The sequence below is a fragment of the Epargyreus clarus genome, unplaced genomic scaffold, assembly GCF_041222505.1.
Source record: "Epargyreus clarus isolate Ecla_fem2 unplaced genomic scaffold, WU_Ecla_fem_2.2 ptg000012l, whole genome shotgun sequence".
NCBI lineage: Eukaryota > Metazoa > Arthropoda > Insecta > Lepidoptera > Hesperiidae > Epargyreus > Epargyreus clarus.
In genome coordinates this window covers 4,378,890-4,400,474 of record NW_027332220.1, presented here as the reverse complement: position 1 = coordinate 4,400,474, position 21,585 = coordinate 4,378,890, and the positions used below count along the sequence as shown (strand labels likewise).

The following is a 21,585-nucleotide window of genomic DNA, read 5'->3' as shown; positions in this document are numbered from 1 at the left end:
AAATAACAGTTAGATCGAAAAATGGCGAAAAATTCCGGTTTGTTGTATGGAGACCCCCTTTAATATTCAACTTTATTTTATTTTAGTATTTGTTACCACGGCCACCGTTATGTATTTTCTGTAAAAAAAATATGTGTCTATTTATTACGGTTCCGGAGATATAGTCCTGTGACAGACGGACAGATGGACAGACGGACAGTCTTAGTAATAGGGTTCCGTTTTCACCCTTTTGGTACGAAACACTAAAAACTGCGACAGTTGCCAAAATATTTAAATTTGTCGTATAACAATGTATTTTTGTAGTATCATAATCTTATACCTATACCTCTTTGTCTATACCTATAACATTAGGTGTGTTGTATTATTAAAAGGCGAGAGTCTACCGAAAACAGTAACTATAGTAAGAGGTCTACGAGAAAAGTTTTATCATCTCTGGTCTATGACATAAGATTGTGTACGATTTCATTCGCATAACGCGGTACGAAATAAAGAGTCATGCGTCAATATTCTTATTTACACTGGAGTTCACTCTTGACGGCAGGCCCTGAAGTAACGAAGAACCATAATTACTTTAGAATGAAAGAAACAGATGTATCCGGTAAGTATTTCAAAAAAATATTGACAACAAATAAAATTGTTTCAAGAAAGGAAAGGATAGGTATAGTAATTATTAATTAAGTGAAAGTTTATTGGTAAAATTGTGATATAATACGGTTTGCAAAAAAGCAATAAGTAGCTGGCTAGCTACGAGTAGAATAGCTGATAGCCGTTGATTTTGAATTTTTTTGCGCCTCTCTAGTGGAAACCATTCAAATTGTCTAACCAGCCAACATAGTTTAGTAAAGATACTTCGCCACCTTGAAATTGAATGAAGCCACAAACGGCTTATTTTAGTAAGTTCTTTTTTTTTAATTCTTGACACATAAAAACATTTTTAGAGAAAATTTACGAATAAATAAATAATACTGCATAATTTACGTAATAAATAAATAATTATTTCAAATATTTTAGGGACATTTTAGCACGGAGACGTGGCAAAACTTTTTTACGGAACTATTTCAATTCTCAAAACTGGGTACATTTTCTTGTTGGGAGTGATTAATCTTTACTAATCTATGCCAGCCAATTAGTTGTCGATAAATGTGGCAAGACCCCCCTTACACTATTCAAATGTTGCTTATTGAACTGTAAAACTCTTTCGAACTAGCGGGAGGTAATGTTATCTCTACTCAAAAGTCATTTGTAAAATGACGGCCCCCTGCGTCCTTTATTCTTATCGGCTCTTTGTTTTCAAGCATACATTTATCTTCTCTAGGCAGGACAATGATGATAAATAAACTGTATAATTACTACACTTCCGCATCGACCTCTCATACAACTTCCGGAAATGTGGTAAGTTAATTATCATGAGATATCCATTTCTACAAGCATTATTGCAACAGTTACTTGGAACGTGGTTAGTTCTAAGGAATTTACACCAAGTCCTTGAACAAATCAGTCTCTTAAGAATTTATTAAACAGATATGTAGGATTAAAAGCGATTCAATAAGAATAGTCTTGTTTAGTCCCGATAGTGTGGAATGTGGATGCGGACAAAGCAAATGAAATTAATCAAACACAAGGACAGTGACATCTTAGTTAAAATTAAAAATCAGTGTAATTTTTATTACACAATATGTATCAATTAAATACGAGGTTCATCATTTGAACATCAAATTCGATTTTTATATACCGGTATGTTCAGAAGGAATCCCTAAAAAGTCGATTTCAAAATCGATTTAATCTAATCGTAGATGTATAACTTGTCATGTCATCCCCCACAACAATTATACTAGATAATATTATAATATTATTGTTTATAAGATATCAAGGAAAAAGACATGATAAGGAAAAAGAAAAGTAAAATGATTTTCAACATATCGATTTTCTATCTATCGCTATAGATAATCTGACGGATACCAGCATCTGACTCAGATCACTCAAATACATCACTAATTTGTTATGAATGAATGACGTCTCATATGTTTACGTTACGATTTCTCCCGTTGAATTTTTCAATTTTCAGTAAATATTTCGTTTTCCTTGACATAATTTCCTCAAAATAAAAACAATGGAGAATTTGAAAAACATTTGGAAACCGGAGCGTGAGTATTAAACTTAAATTTAATATGTTTTAAGACCGTATTCTACGAGCGAAAAATCATGATGGAGTGTTGAAATATTTTAGTTTATCGTATACAAATGGAAGCTCCGGTGCCGAAGCGGATAATTTGTGAGAATTGTACCTATAAACCAGAGTTCTACGGGAAGGAATACCACGGTATCATGGGCCATAAGGAAGCGACGTTACTCTTGGAGGAAGAACCCAATGGCGCCTTTCTAATACGAAAAGGAAACGAAAACAATGATTTCTATACGTTAACGTGGAGGTAATTTTATACAGTTACGTGAAATGGATAATATAATGTACATTTTGAACAGGTATCAAATAAGTATATCATTTGATGTTAAGTGGTCAGTTTGAGTTATAGTTATGAGTAACCAACACAAAATTATAACTTAACCGGATTAGATTAGTTTACGTTAAAGTGTCATTGTAACCCACAACTATGAATGAGCAACTCTAAATAAAATAGAAGCCCTACCTAAAGTCCTTTGGTACCTGTGGTAAAGTCTACTACATACAATTATTCAAACCAAGACAGTAGTGAAACACTATTTCTAATATACCATATATATAATTAAATTTGAGACAATTTAATTCTGATTAGCAAACAACATTTTTAAATGTGTCGTCATCAGATATGTGTGCCTAAGATTAAAACCATGAATCCCCAGACCAAGCTATTACTGTTCTTTTAACATATATTTCACATTTAATAATCATATTTTTATTATACACAAATACATCTGTAATCAATGTCCGAAAAGATTAAGTTCCTACCTGAGGTTTGCAACTGAAGCATTGCTATTCCTGGGGACTAATTTGGAAAGCTTCACATAACTTTGTTTCCCTTACCACACCCTTCAAATCTCTTAACGTTGCTATTACTTGGCACAAATAGATAACATTGGTGTTACCAAAATCGAACCATTAATGGTTCTACCAACTAAAATTTTACATATATTTTTTTATCAGAAATATAATTTAATATGTTACAACACCATCCTTTGAGATAACATGAAAAAGATTAATTATTTTAACTAATATCTCAATGTATACATTTACAGATTCAATGACAAAATACATCATTATAAATTATACTACGACGGCACACACTACATAAAGGAAAAGAGGTATGAAACCATCTACGACTTAGTGGCAGATGGGCTGATCACATGCCACATGGAGTTGTGTGCTCACCATATCCTGGACATGATCAACTCGAGAGCCAGCTACACAGAGAGCCCTTACGTCACACTGAATAGGCGGAAGATTAATACGTTGACCAAAATTCATCAGTAAGTTTATGTTTTCACTTGTTTCATGCATGGGTGATTGCGACTATTATATTATTTTGAATATAGTGGACTCGACATCCCTTTTATAACAACAATCTTTTACCTACGTTTTCATATTTTATGCATGCAAAAAAGAAAAACAGTTATCCCACATTTATGTCTAAACGCACAAATACAATGAGCCATGTGTTCTAAGCCTTAGGGTATTGACCCTTTAATCTTTATTATTTAACAAAACTATATAATTAAATGTTAATGTCAGTTATAATATACCTGTAAAAATAGAATGCTGTCAATCACTAACAAAAAAGGGTTAGGCTGCAAACAATTTCTAAGGTTAGCAAGCAATTATTACCTGCAGTCCGTCGGCAATAGTGGCTGACTTTGGGATAAGATTGGATAAAATTTATGTTCCATATTGATGGTTTTCCTTAAAAATTTTCTCAACATTACATTTCGATGTAAGGTTGATTTATTATAATTTTATCCCATGTAAATGGTAACAGTACTTTAGTGGTATCCTGATAATATCAGACTAGGCCAGAGCAGCTTAATTAGCTAAGTTAATTAAAATTTTTCCTCCAATTTTATCTGTACAGAACATAGTTATTATTGGATGGTATTATGATTAAAAATTTATGTTATATATTTAGGTTTCCTTAAACCACAAACTAAATATAATTAGATATCTTGTTTCTATGACAGTATATTACAATTGAACAATGACTTTTGCGTGGTTATTGTACAGTTTATTTTGTAATAATTTTATGTAGCATTTTAAAGATTTCAGAATACAAGGGCAAGGTTAATGCTCAGATGAACCATAAATTTAATTAAAACATTTTGAATTTGTTTTCCTTTGTATTCAGGACAAATACGGAAAATATTACATAATATTGAATTACAATTTATTTTCAGTCAGTAGTATGTTGTAGAAACATAAGTTATTTGACATATAGTGTTATTGTACATATTTTTTATTACATTGTGTCATGTGGAGACTTAGAAAAATTAAAATTATTTGGAGGAGGTATGTACCTTTAAAATCATATTGCCATTCTATTGTTACCTTGCTTTCCAATTTTTTAGTTCCAAAAACTATATCAACTATACATTAAACAATGTAGCTGCTAAATCACATCTAATTTAGAAGCTTACTTCAATCCAGTCATTACAAAACATATGTTTTTATTTTAGTAAAGAAATAATGTAATGTTACTCATTACTCATATTACAATAATAAGTCTTTTTCTACTAGTTCTCCAATCCGAAAAAATGCTAACTAATCTCATACTTTTCATAAGTATATATTTTATTTTTGTATGTATTTTAAATAGAGTGAAGTTATGGTTTTTAAATTAGTATTTTAAAGGATAGAGGAAAGAACCTTACTAAATGTAATGTGTTTGTTGAGTTGAGATCATTATTAATTATACAATTTTGGTTAAGCTAATCATTTATGACATAATATCAATTTATAGAAATAGTACATCAAATAAAAAAATAATCCCTTTTTATAACATTGATGTAACAAATGAGCATGGAGTCTACTACTCTTTATTTTCTTTTTATAATTTATTTTTTATTTTTTATAATATATATTTTTTATTAAATATAATATAGTAGCAGATGAGCATGCAGTTAATCTGATGGTAAGTGGCTACTGCCGCCCATGGACATTGTAATCAACCCCGGATAGGGTTAGATATTCCTACCTGAGGTCGGCCACAGATGCGCCGCTTCTCCTGAGGAACTAAGCTGGAACGCCTCGGAAAAGTATGTCTCCCTTATCCCAACCTTCAAACCAGAACACAGCAATGTTTGACACTGCTGTTATGAGGCAGAAATAGGTGTGGCGGTGGTGCGGCCGGAGTCGAACCAGAGAACCAGTCGAACGAGTCAGAGGGTTGATGGTCATGCTGCCCATGGACATCTGTTACCAACTCCATATAGCTAATGTTCCACCTGACACCGTTCAAAGATGCATTATCATAAAGACTAAAATTGTCGTCTCATATTTAAGTCACTTGGCACATATACCCTTCCACCGAAGTGCAAATTGCTTCACATTAGAATTTGGTGGTGTAGGTATATTGTGACTAGTATCTATTGATGGTGTATATTGGATCTGTTGTCTTGTGTGACATATCATATCAAGAGACCTAATAATGTTTGTATGTTAGAATGGGATATTTTTTCTTCCAAAATTAATTTGTTATAGTCCACGCCAAACTAATAGTCCGCTTTGAAGTTGTGAAGTTTACGAGCAGGTGTAGTCATAAATAATGCTATGGATACGCGATTGATTTCTATATTCAGAGCGGACTAGCAGTTTTACGCGGACTATACTAAACGAAGACTTTAATATTCATTTTTAATGAACCATTCATTTCATTCTTATAGGCCCTCACTAAAAACAAGCCCTACATTTAACAGACTCGAATCTAAAACTGGTCCGGACATAAAAGGTGGAAAGAAACCCCTTCTGGACCTCTCGCCTACCATTGGGGATAATCCACTTCTTTATAAATACCATAAGTCACATAGCTTCAAGGTCCATACATTTAAGGGCTTAAACTGGTGTGAGCTCTGTGCTAACTTCCTTTGGGGTTTCACTGCGCAAGGGGTGAAATGTGAAGGTAATCAATTAATTATTGTATTAATTGTTGTACTAACATACTTCTGAAAATATTTTTAACTTCTAATATTAACTCGTTATACGAACAATTTAATTAGTTCGGTTTTCTCGATAAAAATCGATATTTGACCAATGATCAATATCGAACGTGAGCTTCATCACGACACAAAAATTGGTGATTTGATTGATCGATATCGTCGTTGACTTATGTTGATTGCTTGTCAAACAATTATAATCGATCGAATGATTTATTGTTTTACATTTGATATTTATAAAATGTTAGTAATCATGGAGGATAATTGTCAGCCGATTTAAATTGATTACCAACAAGATTAATAAAATTGCTTGTCAATATCCATTGATTTCATCATTGATTGATGTTGATTGAATGTCAAACGATTATGAAACATTTGTCAAACGACAATTAATAATTATTGTTTGATATCAATCAACTGTAGATATTCATATCAAATCTAAACGATGTAAATTGAATATTTTTATTGTTTGGGTGTTTTGGCGTTGTTTTAACATCAATAAACATTTTTCTGTACTAATCATGAAGAATGCATATAATACAATATTTATTTTACTCAATTATGAATTTAAATTCCAGACTGCGGGTTCATAGCACATTCAAAATGTTCAGAGCGAGTGCCAAACCATTGCGTGCCAGATCTGAAGAAACTACGAGGTGTATTTGGTATAGACCTAACGACATTATTGAATGCCCATTCTAGTACACTGCCCTTCGTTGTGAAGAAGTGTGTGAATGAGATCGAGGCAAGGGGGATGGACTCTGAGGGCATTTACAGGGTGTCCGGATTCGCTGATGAAATTGAGGCGCTGAAGATGGCTTTTGATAGAGGTATGTCAACTTGAATCATTTATCAAATTGATAATTTGAAGGTGGTAGAACCCTTTGTAGTTCAACTCCGACGGCACCACCGCCACACCTAGACCGAGGGGTTCCAGCTTAGCTCTCAGAGGTAGCGGCGCATCTGTGGCCGCCCTCAGGTAGGAATCTAATCCTATCTGGGGTTGATTACAGATGTCCATGGGCGGCAGTAGCCACTTACCATCAGGTGGACTGCATGCTCTTTTGCTACTCCTATGTTATAAAAAAATGTTAATTATTTAAAGGAATATTTTGTGGTTCATTCGCAAAGGGACTACAGTTATAGCATCACAAAAGCAATGTCAAGTGCTAAGTTCATTTTTGAAGGCTCCAAAAATCTGTAGTGTCATGTGATACAGATATATGTAGGATTCCAATTCTGTTAAGGCTTGTTTACATGTGCCTTGTAGAAATTTTGCAGACTAATTTTATCACTTAGATACATAGTTGGCTCGGGGATTAAACTCTTTGCACAAAAACTCATAATGGATCTACACATTGATCTTAATTTACTCGCCTATTTATATCTCTTTTTGTTCTCTCCTGTAAAAATTGTCTGGATAAAATTCTTTATATTGAACCTTATACATAGATTATTGTTAATATGTTTCTCAGTACAAAATTAATACAAGTTTATTGTATTGTTTTCTAGACGGCGAGGCGGCGGATCTGAGTGTATACAGTAACATAAATGTGGTAGCGGGCACCTTAAAATTATACCTCAGGTTGTTACCAGTGCCGTTGATTACGTACGAGGTGCATCCGAAACTCGTCAGCGCTATACGTAAGTTGTGTTAATTATTTACATAGTAGAGAACACTCCACTAAATGTGCTACAAAAATGTGTTAGTGGTGGAACTCTGGTTGAACTTCTGGATTTAAAGTGTGGCGAGGGAGATATACTTTTAATCTTATAATCGATTTTAACTTATTTCTCAGGCTCTCACTGGGGCCTATTAGTGGTATCTACATCTAATAATAGTAGCTGTGTTATGGTTTGAGGTAAGGGAGACATACTTTTCCGAGGTGTTCCAGCTTAGTCCTATGGGGTACCAGATAGGAATATATAATCCTATCTGGGGTTGTCACAGGCGTCATGACCCCCTCTCTCCTACAAAAACCGTCGAGTTCGACTCGCACTTAGTCAGTTTTTTTCATGGGGAATCCGTGAATGGATTCCTCTCTACTTCGGAGATAGCGGGGAGGATATGCCGGACTTTACAATAAGTACTATAATATACATTTAAAACTGCGATCGCGCCTGATCCCCATACCAAAAACGGTGTCCGGAGCATTTTTTACATACCATATTCCTTTAATTCCCAGAAATGAAGACGACGGCAGTACAAGTGACAATGTTGCGGGAGTGCCTGGATTCGTTACCGCCGGCGCATTTCAACTGTCTCCAGTACATGGTGCAACATCTGCACAGGTTTGGAAATCGTTTTACAAAATATTACATAAGATTTTGTTCCTTAGACACATAAATTCTCAATTGCCATATTTTAAAAATACTGCTTATCTAATAGCAACTTTATCACCATTGTAATTTTTTTTTTTCGTGGCAGTCATTGGTTTAATTCCTTTATTTTTTAATTCCATCGTATTATTATATTGTCAAATATCTTGACGGGCCCCTACAGTGGTCTAGTTAAATTTATTAATAATAATCAGCAAGCATTCTTACTGACACTCAACCAATGTGGTGAATTATGGCCAGAACTCCTAAGGCCTTCTCGATTTATGAGAAGAACTGTGTCTTTTACTGATAATGATGACGATGGCTTTACATTCAAGCCCTTTCTTTATGTCCCAAATTTATTTTTCAGAGTATCCCAACAAGCAGAGTTGAACAAAATGAGCCCATACAATCTGAGCACGGTGTTCGCGCCGACGCTGGTGGCCACGCCGCCCGCCATCACCAACCTGGCCTGCGAGATCAGAGCGCTGCAAGTACTGATTGAGTACTGCCCGCAGATTTACTATGGAAACAAATGATTTGATGCAATAGTATTATGCTATCGTTAAATGACAATTCAAAATATTATTTACTGTGTGAGAGATTAAGTATAGTTTGAGAATCCCCAACTAACTACATAAGAGTTGATAATCTTCAAACAGCGAAACAGTTTTTTCTTTAATTTATTATAGGTAACAACAATCAATAATCCTTTCAACTCAATAAAGTTAAAAGTAAACATATTCCGTTCAAATGCTACGAAGAGAAACATACAAATAGGTATATGCCTTAAATTTATGAAATTCGATCTGAAGTTTTCATCTCTAAAATATTTGTGTCGCAATTTCAAGATCAACTTATATATTTTAGGTCAATTATTAATTTTTATTAATATATAAATTAATTAAAACTATAATATTAATATATATAAACACTTAAAACTTACTTTAGTAAAATACCATAATGTAGCACTATTTGTAGTAAGTTACCCATATTTATGTTCTTTCTATTTAGTTAATATATAAGTACAGAATTGGTATTAAATTATGATTTCTATATTTAAGTTTAAGTTATCGGACTGATATATTTTATAGATCTTATTGTTAAAAGTGGTTCGTGTACTTAGGGACCCATATTAAGTTATAGATACTTATAATTTATTGGGTTTGAAAAACTTGAAATAAGTAATGTTTTCTGTTATTCTAAAAGATAATACTAAGCTCTCTTAATAATAACTGGATTTCATGTACCGCTGAAGACTTACCTGATTCACTATGAGGTGTGTTCATTATCATGGTATCGTATCATAGTTGAATTACAAAGGTTTTTTTGTTACGTTAAAATAAACCGTACACAAATAAGTAATCATCCTGATGGTAAGGGGTTACTTCCGACCATGGACGTCTGTCAGAAGCTGGTGACAGAAAATAGGTTAGACATGAAGACAATTACATATTGTGCATTGCCATTCCTGAGAACTAAAATGAGGATTAAAATGGTCCTCTCATATGTAAGTAAGATCTTCACGCTAGAAATAAGTGTGGCGGTAGTACCTACCCAGCCGAAACCATATGGTTCACTTACACCTTAAGTTCTACCATTTCGAACAAACTCAAAAATGCTGAAGAAAATATGTAATAAATTATAATACAAAAGAATAAACCCTGTGAAATTTTACAAGTTGCCAATTTTACATAATAATAACGTAATTGTTGTATTGTGTAAAATCTCATAATATAGGTATTTTATGTAATTATGTACTTTACGTAGTGCAATAATAATTTAAGTTCTTAATCGAAATTGTGATATTGGAAAAATTGGTCTTTCTAAAAGATATTTCTTTTGTAACCATTCCAGGTTGTGTTAGAGTAAGTTGGCTGTTTGTGTGGAAGTAAAAAATACTTTAATGTCGCACCTACACGCTTGTTATTAACAAACTGTCACAAATTCAAATGTGTGGATAGATTGTTTGACGTTGTTTATGTAGGTTTGCTAGTTTATAGCTCAGTTTTTTCCCCTAAATCAGATATTTGTAGAGGTTTGGAGTTTACGGGAAGTGTCAAGAGTGCGGACGCGGCATTAAATAGAGCGGAATACATATTAATCCCGCAGATGAATAACTGAATGGACTCTTAGTTCCCTCTTTCTAAAGGCTAATAGATCTTTTGTAAATTGGTTTTCTTGAACTAATCTTATTATACAATATTTATCAGACATGTCTCAAGTTGTGCAAAATAATTGTAGATATTAGGAGTCCATTTATTTACTTGGCCTGTGGTAAATCTATTTTTCACTTTGTTCGCGTTTTACATAAGATTATTAAATATAATTTATTGAAAATTATGAATCTATCTTTAACAAAAAGTAATATACCAATTTATGTGAGTGTAGTCGAGTAGTCTGTAATTTATTTATGTCCTCAATAATTTAATATTGAAAAATAAATATTTATTTATTTATTTACAAATTTGTGTACACAGAAAACATAACAAAAATACGGCATTAAAAAGAGATGTAGTACAGAGGATCTATTATGGATTTTCGTAACTTATTACAGTATATTTGGGTGTAATGCTGGCATTTAAATGTATACGAATATGTAAATTATAACCTTATTTTCAGTGTTTAGGATTTTTTTTAACAATTCATAGAATAATACAAAATTTGCGTCTTGTTATAGAAAATAATCCTTTGTTCCTTTTGGATTAATTAGTATAGATATTTTGACATGTTTACAGTTTTTAGTATAAAGTAATTTTTCGTCGAATTTACAACACAGTAAGACGAAATACGACGAATCTCCCAGCAACAAAATATTTGTTATGTAAGGCAATTGACCTCTCATTTTTAGATGTCTTATGATTTTTAAACTAGTTCCAATATGGTTTACTGCTTATATTGTTTGTTTATATATATATTATATATTATTATATGGTTTGTTTGTTTGATATCTATAGACATCGAGCGCGTCAGGCACGTGCCGTGGCAGACAATTTATTACACAATGTGTATGAACCACACGTATTAACGTATAGTCCGCGTAAAACTGCTAGTCCGCTCTGAATATAGAAATAAATCGAATCGCCACAGCAGATTGTATGACTACACCTGCTCGCGACAACTTCAAAGCGGACTAGCAGTTTGGATACTCGTATTTATATCAACCGGCATATTGTATAGAAAAATATTAATGTCCAACATGCTCAATGCCTGTAAAAAAGGAACATTACACAATTTTGTATACTTTCTTGTGGTCAAATTTTTATAATAAAATTTAAGCTAATCTAGCTGAATAGCCCTTTCATACGTTTGTAATTATACATGACTGATATTGTATCTTAAATAAATTACACATCAATTTTTGAGTCTTATTTAATATCACAACTGTATTAAAACTTAGCATATACAGAGATATATCAATGTTTTCTTTTCTTTCTGACTTTCTTTTTATCTGGGTCTTCAATAACATTTTGTCGGAATTTCTGTAAGTCCGCACAGAAGAGGACCTGGAAAAGAAATATAATACTAAAAAAATTATAACAGAATATAGGGAATTGCTACATACATATTATAAATGGGAATATAATCAATGGAAGATAGAATTATGCGTTACACAGTTACAAGGAAATAATCAATATAGCTGTGGCGCTTCCAAAGTCGAGCCACAAAGAGTTCCTTAAGTAAATTATATATATTCATAGATATACTGTTGCACAAATAATAAGCCAAGAAACTCGACCTTTCAATTGGAGGTTCAAAGATCGAACCCCAGGTACGCACCTGAAGTAAAACTTCGTAAGGAAACTTACATGCTCTGTAAAGGTCTTTTTGTAAAGGTCTCTGACCTTTACAATAAAAGTTCTTAGTTGTGTGATGTCTACAAATTCACACCTGGCCTAAACTCTTCTCACTTCGAGACTCATGCCCAGCAGTGGAACAGTAAAGGGTTGAAGACGACAAGAAATATATATTATGGCAATGAATACATACTGTATGTGCCCACCCGGCTAAATCTCCATATAGACTTCTAAAGTGATTTCCGATTTCTGCATATGTCTTTTCCGAGATATTCTTCTTTTCTTTCAGATGTGGCAGATAATTCTGTGTTGCTATTTGGTATACATGAGTATCTACTGGAAGAGCTTCTAGATGATTCAAGGACATTAGACAAATACAATCGGCTACCTGAAAATTGTTACATAGATTAAATGGATAGCTGAACTCATGGTTGCAAGTGCCCATGGGCTCTGTTAGTATGTCATAGGAGACAATAAACAATATTACTACACCCATTTCTTGAAAGGTTCGAAGCAGTTCTTCTTTTCTGTGAAATATCTTGATTACTTCCTAACTTTCATATTTGGCGACAACCTTTGCATCCTCAGGTGTAGCATTTATGATTGGTTTCAATTAGAACTTATTCTACATGGATTTCGTCATAAGATTTTCTATCATTTTCCCAAATGCACCTAAAACATATATCCAAAAATCTTACCTTAGGACCTATGCCAAAAAGTTTCATCAGCTCTGCCCTGGCATTTTGGTACTTCATGTCTTTCAAGCTATTGAACCAGTCTACACCACCCCATTCAACAATTTGTGCGGCTGATTTCTGAATGAATTTAGCCCTATACCCAAACCCTAGGTCTCTCAACTCCCGCTCCACCTGTTTTTTAATTACTTATTAACACGCTTTTTATTCATTAATAATATATATCAAGAATTACGAAGCTAACATGGTTTTGGTTTTGTTTTGTAATAAGAAATATTATATTTATATTAATAAAGCAATAAGTAAAAATTAAGGCATTAATATTTTTAAAATAAGTCACAATGTTACATATAAACATTTTTTATAGATTGTTATGTATTAATATTTAGTATAAATAGTGATTGTCAAAAGATGTGGGTAGGAAAATAATTATAAATAAGTCAGTTTTCGCTGGTCAATTCAACTGGAGTGTTCATTGTATAAAGTATCATTTTATTTACATATTGTGGCCCATACTAGTTAGCAAAATTTGATTTTAAAATTAAATTATTGTGGAAATCAGACATTTACGTATATGTGCCGGCAATGGGCCATGCCATGAACATGGTGAAACACCATAATACTGGTAAGTACATCCATGTTGCTACATTAAACATTTTCAAATAATTGACCAAATGCTAGTTGAACTCGCACAGGGAAGGTTCAATACCACCAAATTTTCATTTAATTTTTATTATTTTTAGTATTTGTTTTAATAGCAGTGTTAGAAGAAAACGCACTATAAAAATTTTAACTTTCTATCCATTACGATTTAAGAGATATAGCTATGTGACAGACAAACACATAGTGGAGCCTTAGAAATAGGTATGAACCCTAAAAAAACATGGTATTTATAAGTAAGTTTTTATTTACGTACCTTAGGCTGTGCTAATTTCTCTACTTCAGGGAATGAATAATAAGTAACTCCATCATGATTGCATATTTCTTCACCATAATATGTGCATAATTTTTCTACCATACTTGATATCCTGCAAAAGTAATTTTTATTTTTTTAGGGATCCTGTATGTAAGCATAATTTTTGTAATTCTTGAATCCCTTATCATTGTCAGCAAAAGCAAAACTCTTCCTCCCCCTCCAAAAATATAAGCAAACCAAAAACCCTTCACTTCCTTTAGTTCTTAAGTAATTCTAAAATGACAGCTATTAATTATCTTGCTACAGTGAGTATATATTGGGAAGGTGGTAGAACCCTTTGTGGTTCGACTCCAGCAGCACCACCGTCACACCTATTTCTATCTAATCGGATCACAGCAGCGCCTAACAGCAGTGTTAGGCGCTGCAGTATTAGGCGCTGCTGTGTTCCGATTTGAAGGGTGTGGTAAGGGAGACAAACTTTTTCTGAGGTGTTCCAGCTTAGTCCTCAGGGTTGCAGCGCTTCTGTGGCCCACCTCAAGTAGGAATATGTAATCCTATCTGGGGTTGATTACAGATGTCCATGGGCGGCAGTAGCCACTTGCCATCAGGTGGACTGTATGCTCGTCTGCTACTCTTATATTATAAAAAAAAAAATTTTTTTTTGGTTTTTAATGAAGTAGAAGTAACAAATGTCTATTCAGCTTTGGTAATCAACTTCAGATAAGTTGGAGTCCCAATTTTAGTCAGCCTCACCCAAATTGTATGTGAGAATTATTTATACCAGTATTTCTCTCTTACCTACTTTACCTTATCATAAAACATATTATTACCTGGATATGTGGTTATTTTGACTACAAATGAATGAGAAGAGATTCTCCACAGGCTCTTGATTCAGCATCCGTATACCATAGAACTGTTCGCATGCTCTTTTGAATAACTCATCACTCTCCGACCACTTCTTGTAATAATCACCTAAATTCATATCTAATCTAAAGTAGTTTTGTAGTAAATTTCCAAATACATCATTATCTTTTTCATTTTGCTCATTTCCACTGGGACTTTTTATTAAAGAACCTACAACTTTGTATTGTAAATAATCATCGCCCTCCTTCAATTTCCACACAGTTTTTGAAAATACGCCGGTCCATTCACCCGAGTCTTTGTTATGCATCCATCTAAAAAAGCAGTGGTTAGATTAATCCAAAATTTATCACAAAAATTCAAATATCGCAGTTTTAAATTATAGTTCGTTGATCTTTACCTAAAGCTTTGACCACCGTTAAGAGTACCGATCAACTGTAATTCTTTTTTGTTGAACAATAATTTCTTCCAGGTCATTTTTAAATTATCAAAACAAAAATATTAAAGCAGGCCGCGAACTTTTCTCGCTATTGTTATTTAGTTAAAATTGGTGTATACTTTTTTTTTTTTTTTTTGTTTTTGCGATGGCTTCTCGGTCTTATGACCATTTTGCCAATGTCAAGTTGATGTACGTTTAAAAACGGGGAAATTCAAAATATAAAAAAGTAAAGATCGATTAATTTGGAAAAGGACAAGGATCAGGGAAGTTTAGGAAAATATAGATAAATAGGAAAGGAATATAAGTATTAAGTAATTATCAAAGGTTGATATTGTTTGTAGATAAATAAGATGCTAAGATTGAATATATTTGTGGATTATCAAATATTAATAGGGTAGTAATACAAAGAGGAAAAGGAACACGGAGAGAAATAAGGCTTTGCAACAAGGAAGAGCGGTCATAAAGTGGACAAGCAAAAAATATATGATTTAAATCCCCCTCATCAACACCACAAGGACACATTGCGTTATTAACAATACTAATTCTAGCTAGATGTTTGGGAGAACAGACATGACCCAGTCGTGAACGTATCAAAATAGATGTAACTTTTTTACCAAGTTTAACCCTAGAGAACCATGGTTTAGCTGGAATGTTAGGTTGAATAAGTGCATAAAATCTACCTTTAAATTTACAAGTTTGAAACCAAATTTCATTCCATGATTCTCGAAGGTAAACCTTAGGCAAGGTGAGTAAATCATAAGTATAATTGATGTATGGACAAATATCACCACATTCTATAGCATCAGTCGCAATCTCGTCAGCCCTAACATTTCCTTTGATGCCGCAATGACTAGGTATCCATGCAAATGATACCTCAATATGATTAATGGAACAATTTAAAAGTAATTTTCTAATTTCCATAATTGGAGGACAATTTTTAGCTTTAAGTGGAAATTTAGCTAAAGCTTGTAAAGAACTTAAAGAATCAGTAAATATGACGGCTCTCCTTAATTTCATGAGTAATACATACTCCAAAGCCTTCAATAAACCGAAACACTCGCCTGTAAAAACAGAAGATTCTGGTGGTAATTTAACTTTCTGTACAATCTCATACTGCTGATGATACACACCCACACCCACGCATCCAGCGTTTGACTTTTTTGATGCATCCGTATAAATAGAATGCCAGCCATTCCAACTAGTTGCCAGAACGTTATTAATTTGTTTATCTATTTCTTTACTGTATTTATTTACACCAATACTGGAACATATATTTGGAGATATGGTTATACACTTATAGTCGTATTTATAAACAGGTAAAGTAACTGACCGGAATGTTGGAGATGATAAAGATTTAAATTTTTGATAACTATTAACAATACAGGTTTTATGTTTCCAAAAAGTTGATTTATGAACATTTTGTGACAAAATTTGTAATATAGGAAATAAGGGATGTTCAGAAAACTGTAAAGATCTAAATATGAAACGATCTGATAAGTACTGACGTCTTAAACGCAGAGGAGGATCATTACATTCAACTTGTAAGGCGTTTATTGGACTCGACTTCATACAACCTGTTATTAATCTCAGACATTTTGATTGAATATTGTCTAATTTTTTCCAACCGTGTAAACATCCAGGCTCTAATAGAAATGTACCATAGTCAAGGACGCTTCTAATTAATGCATTATATAATAGCTTTAATGAATAAGGGTGAGCGCCCCACCAAACTCCCGTGAGACACCTTAAAATATTAATATTACGTTCACACTTAGAAGCAATATATTCACAGTGTGGAAGACCAGTAAGCTTCGAATCTAAAACTAAACCAAGAAATTTGGTTTCTGACTTTATCGGGATTTCATTGTTGTCAAAAAAAATTTTTACCGCAGGGATGCTTCGTTTTCTAGAAAAAATGACTGTAGTACTTTTGGGGGCAGATATATCTAAACCATTTAAAACTAACCAAGACTTTAATGAATCCAGTGAATGTGAAAGTAAATCACAAGCAATGGGAATTGAAGCATTATTGGTGTATAAAAGAAGATCATCTGCATACTGTAACATTTTTACGGGACTTATGATGGAGTGTACTATGTCATATGTATAAATATTGTACAAAAGTGGACTGAGAACAGACCCCTGTGGGAGTCCTTTCCACACAAGTCTCTCAATACAGGTGCCGTCATTAACAAACAATTTAATTTTCCTCTCAGTGAGGAGGTTTGAAACAAAGTTTGTGAGCATCTCCGGAAGACCCAAATTATTCATCTTTTGGCGTAACACTGGAAGAAGGACACTATCGTATGCAGATTGAATGTCTAAAAATACAGCTACAAGTGACTCACTATTTGTGAATGCAAGTCGAATATCGGTACAAAATATAGCAATGCTATCTAATGTACTTTTACCTTTTCTGAAACCAAATTGAATGCTTGAAATGAAGTTATTATGTTCAATGAACCATTCTAAACGATTTTTTATTAAATGTTCAGCTATTTTTGCTAAAACGGATGATAAGGCTATAGGTCTATATGATGTAGGTTGTTCAGGGGGTTTGCCCGGTTTCAATATAGGAATAATTATCTGTGACTTCCATAAAGGAGGAATTGTGCCTGATAACATTACAGAATTAACTATATCTAAATAATAACTACGCATAGATTCATTAAGATTTACAATAAAAGAATAGGGTATAAGATCTTCACCCGGGGCAGAATCCTTAAGATTTGATAAAACATTATTTAATTCAGACATTGTAAATGGGGAATTAAGACCGATTTGTCCATCGATTGAACTATTAAGATGTTGAAAACATTCCGCTTTTTCAGGGGCATAAGGTGGAGCTAACTTGTCCATAAAATTAAAAGCAAGTGTTGTCGAAAGATAAGTGAAATTGGATTCTTTGTAGACTGAACGGAATCGTTTAATATTTTTCCAAACAACTGAAGATCGGGTGTCGGGTGAAACTAATGAGCAGAATGTTCTCCAACCGTTAGACTTTTTCTTTTTCAAAAATTTATGTGTATTATTAATAGTTTCAGATAATATTTTGAAGTTCTCAGGTGTCATTTCACAGCTATATTGCTTTTCAGCCTCTTTTCGCTTTTTAACGGCCTCCGTACATTCTTCATCCCACCATGGTGGAGATGAAATTTGGCAATTTTTTGTAATGACATTTCGTTCGGGAAATATTTTATTAGCTGCCCCTTGCAACGTGCTTACAAAAGCATCATTGCAAAGAGGTTCGTTATTATAACATACTTTAGGAAGTAACGTGAATTTAGAATCTGTATAATTTTGATAATCTGCCAAATTTGTTTTATTTAATCTATATCTGGGCCGAATCATATGTTTTTGTGACAAGTTATGGCTAAACGGTGAATGCATGTTTATTAAAATTGGATAATGATCACTGCCGTATGTAAGAGGAAGTGTATCCCAGGATAATACCGAGGCAAGGTTAGGTGAACATATGGACAAATCAACAGCACTTATATTCTCAACGGGACTAGTACGGCGTGTAGGCTTACCTGTATTTAAAATACACAAATTATTACTGTCTATTATTTCTAACATTTGTTCGCCGTAATAGTTATTTATGGCGCTGCCCCATGTTTGGTGATGACAGTTAAAATCTCCTAAAATTAAAATTGGTTGCGGCAGGGTTGGCAATATTTCTTTAATTGTATCAAATACTAGTAGGGAAGGATGAGCAATGTAAACTGTCACATAACATACATTATCTATAGATATTGCGAGAATTGGAATATCATCATTAACAGGGAGAGAGACAGAAGAGAAATTTACAGAATTTTTGACAAGGGTGGCTATGCCACCATAACCATCTGATCTATCCTTTCGGAGACATGTGTATCCAGGTATTTTAAAGAAACTACCCGGAGACAACCATGTCTCCGAAAGGGATATAAGTAGTGGGTCATATTTATTAATTAAATAAGCAAGATCAGTTTTCTTGCTTATTATGCTTCTGCAGTTCCACTGCAGGATTTTGGATTTGTGATCCATTATCAATTGTGATTTGTTTCATAATTTCAACCAGAGCAGCAGCGTTGTTCGGTGAACATATATTATTTTGTAACAAAAGATTTATTAAAGATACTATTATTTCATTTACATTTGTTTGTTTATTTACATCTACATTTGTGTTAATTAAACTGCCATTACTGGGCAATGGAATATCATATTCTCTAATCATAGATTGATGTGTAACTTGATCATATCCTTTCTGTTGTTTAGGAGGGGAGCAAGGTTTTACAAATACTGTTTTCTTATATGAAGATCTATTTTGTTGGACAGTTGAATGATTGGCATGACTTAACTTATTTGAATCCTGGATAACATATTGTTGCTGAGGTGTTTTTAAAGCATCTGAGTAAGACTTTGGGATAGGAGGATGCAATTTTGATGCTTCTGCATATGATATACAACTTTGAGCCATAGTTAATTTTATTTGTTTTTGTCTAACAAATTCGGGACAAGACTTGTCAGTTGCAAAATGAGCACCAGTACATGAACAACATAGCGCACAATCATCCTCAATATCACACGAATCACCAGTGTGGCCTTCACCGCACTTAAAGCAGCGTGGCTTGGAGCGACACTGGGTCTTTGTATGACCATACCTACAACACTGATAACACTGGATGGTAGGGTAGGTGTACAGTTCAACAGCAAGGGCATTATAACATATATAAATATGTTTTGGTAAAATTTGACCATCAAAAGTTAACACAACAGTTTGTGAAGGTTTCCACACAGGAGAGCCATCAACCATTACCTTATAATTAAGACGTCTAATTCTTATTATTTCTCCACAACCAAATGGTACTGTTATAGATTCTTTAATATCTTCAGGCGACCATTCTACTGGCACACCTCTAATCAAACCCATTCTAGTAATACAAAATGTTGGAATAAAAGCTTTTAAATTATTTGAATTTAAACTGGAGTGTTGTAGGAATGTATTAGCATCAACATGGTTTGAGAATGCTAGGGAGATCTTGTTCCTGCCAATCTTTTTAATGCTGCCATTGATAATATTTCTAAAGGAGAATTTTTGAAGGAACCTTCCAAATGAAACGGGATGAAAAGTAGTTGGATCATTAGGGGACAGAAGATTACGTTGCACATGAACTATGTATGGTGAAATATCTGAATTTAAAAATACTTCACGATATATTGTTGTGGGCTGTATAGGATTTGGATTTACAGATTTTTCTATTGTACCAGATTCAGGTTCAACTGTTTTGTTACGATGTGATGAATTTTCATCACTATCACAGTTACAATCGTTCTTTGTATGTGATTGTGAATGACTGCTTTTCCTTTTTTTATTACAATTTTTACAAATTTTCTTATGTTTCGGACGCTTGCGATAGCTTACATTTATGGAGGCATCTGTATCTACACTAGAATCATTGTTGGAAATTGTAATATTACATGCAACCGGAGGAACTGAACCCCCGGGGTCCGGGGGTTCGTCCATAGTAAATAAAAATATGAAGAAACTAAATAATGTAAAATCTTACCAAGAAATATAATGAAATAAAAGAAACTAATAGGCTAATAGAAGTAGTTAAGAAAGATAATTTTACAAACTCCACTGATCAATGTTTAAAATTTAAAATTTCTGCTAGAAAATGCTCCCGCCGTCTTCAAGATTTCCCGCGCTTTTTCTCTGGTGTATACTTGTATAGTTTTGTTTTGCCGCTTGGCTTTGTTGATGTCATTTTGTCATTTGACTTGTGTCAACTGTCAATTAGGGATGCAATCTGAGATCGATTTTACCAAAAAATGGAGTCTAATCGATATTTAGTACTGGATCGATTGATCGATAGATTGTTTCTGTTTCGATAACAAATTAACAACTATAATATAAAATTATTTACAATTACTTCAATGTAATCACAGTACAAATATCTATAATATAGATCCTTATATTATGATGTAATTGTAAAAAAACAACTTAATTATTTAAAAACTATAAAAGATCGTTTATTACAGTAGCCTTTTTAATTTATATCGTTTAGTTTGTAATTGTATTGAAATAACTACAAAGAGCGCTTTTTGGAAAATCAATATTTTAGGCCTCTATTTTGTGTGAATCGATTTATCAGATTCGAATCGATTTAAAAATAGATCGTTTTCGTAAAGAATCTCATCCCTAGTGTCAATGTCAAGTCTTAAGTACAGATGTTAAATAATTCTATACCTTTTTAATGCTTTATTTCACAGACGTAGATTAATTCCTTTTGGCACAGCGTGATTTAAATACAACTTTTTATTTTTCCACGAACACAGCAATTTTAGAATATACAATTGCGATTTGTACCACCTTTTCATAATTTTTTTTTTTTTTTTCAACATGAAGATGTTATTATTCAAACCAACATTAATATT

The 21,585-nt window shown here is 33.2% G+C and overlaps 2 protein-coding genes across 2 annotated transcripts; one reads left to right on the top strand and one right to left on the bottom strand.

Moving 5' to 3' along the window:
* Window positions 1–1,978: 1,978 nt before the first annotated feature.
* RhoGAP5A (Rho GTPase activating protein at 5A) lies at window positions 1,979–10,905 on the top strand. Its single transcript, XM_073078186.1, has 8 exons — window positions 1,979–2,144; window positions 2,228–2,429; window positions 3,232–3,462; window positions 5,866–6,101; window positions 6,714–6,965; window positions 7,648–7,779; window positions 8,322–8,427; window positions 8,825–10,905. Exons 1-8 carry the CDS (start codon window positions 2,111–2,113, stop codon window positions 8,991–8,993), a joined length of 1,362 nt encoding a protein of 453 aa, XP_072934287.1. The 5' UTR covers window positions 1,979–2,110; the 3' UTR covers window positions 8,994–10,905.
* Window positions 10,906–11,808: 903 nt separating this feature from the next.
* Window positions 11,809–20,930, bottom strand: Ogg1 (8-oxoguanine DNA glycosylase). Its single transcript, XM_073078187.1, has 7 exons — window positions 20,877–20,930; window positions 15,124–15,283; window positions 14,693–15,037; window positions 13,863–13,974; window positions 12,950–13,120; window positions 12,445–12,639; window positions 11,809–11,960 (listed from the first exon to the last, which is right to left on the bottom strand). Exons 2-7 carry the CDS (start codon window positions 15,198–15,200, stop codon window positions 11,871–11,873), a joined length of 990 nt encoding a protein of 329 aa, XP_072934288.1. The 5' UTR covers window positions 15,201–15,283; window positions 20,877–20,930; the 3' UTR covers window positions 11,809–11,870.
* Between the last annotated feature and the right edge of the window lie 655 nt (window positions 20,931–21,585).

Bases quoted from the DNA above. Each gene is read 5' to 3' on its own strand.
- Ogg1 (XM_073078187.1), bottom strand. From the start codon at position 15,200: ATGACCTGGAAGAAATTATTGTTCAACAAAAAAGAATTACAGTTGATC. The intron at 13,975-14,692 runs GTAATAATATGT...TTACTTTTGCAG, and splicing joins CAAAATAACCACATATCCAG to GATATCAAGTATGGTAGAAA. The intron at 11,961-12,444 runs GTATGTATTCAT...TTTCTTTTCCAG, and splicing joins TAGCCGGGTGGGCACATACA to GTCCTCTTCTGTGCGGACTT.
- RhoGAP5A (XM_073078186.1), top strand. From the start codon at position 2,111: ATGGAGAATTTGAAAAACATTTGGAAACCGGAGC. The intron at 6,102-6,713 runs GTAATCAATTAA...TTTAAATTCCAG, and splicing joins GCAAGGGGTGAAATGTGAAG to ACTGCGGGTTCATAGCACAT. The intron at 7,780-8,321 runs GTAAGTTGTGTT...TTTAATTCCCAG, and splicing joins GAAACTCGTCAGCGCTATAC to AAATGAAGACGACGGCAGTA.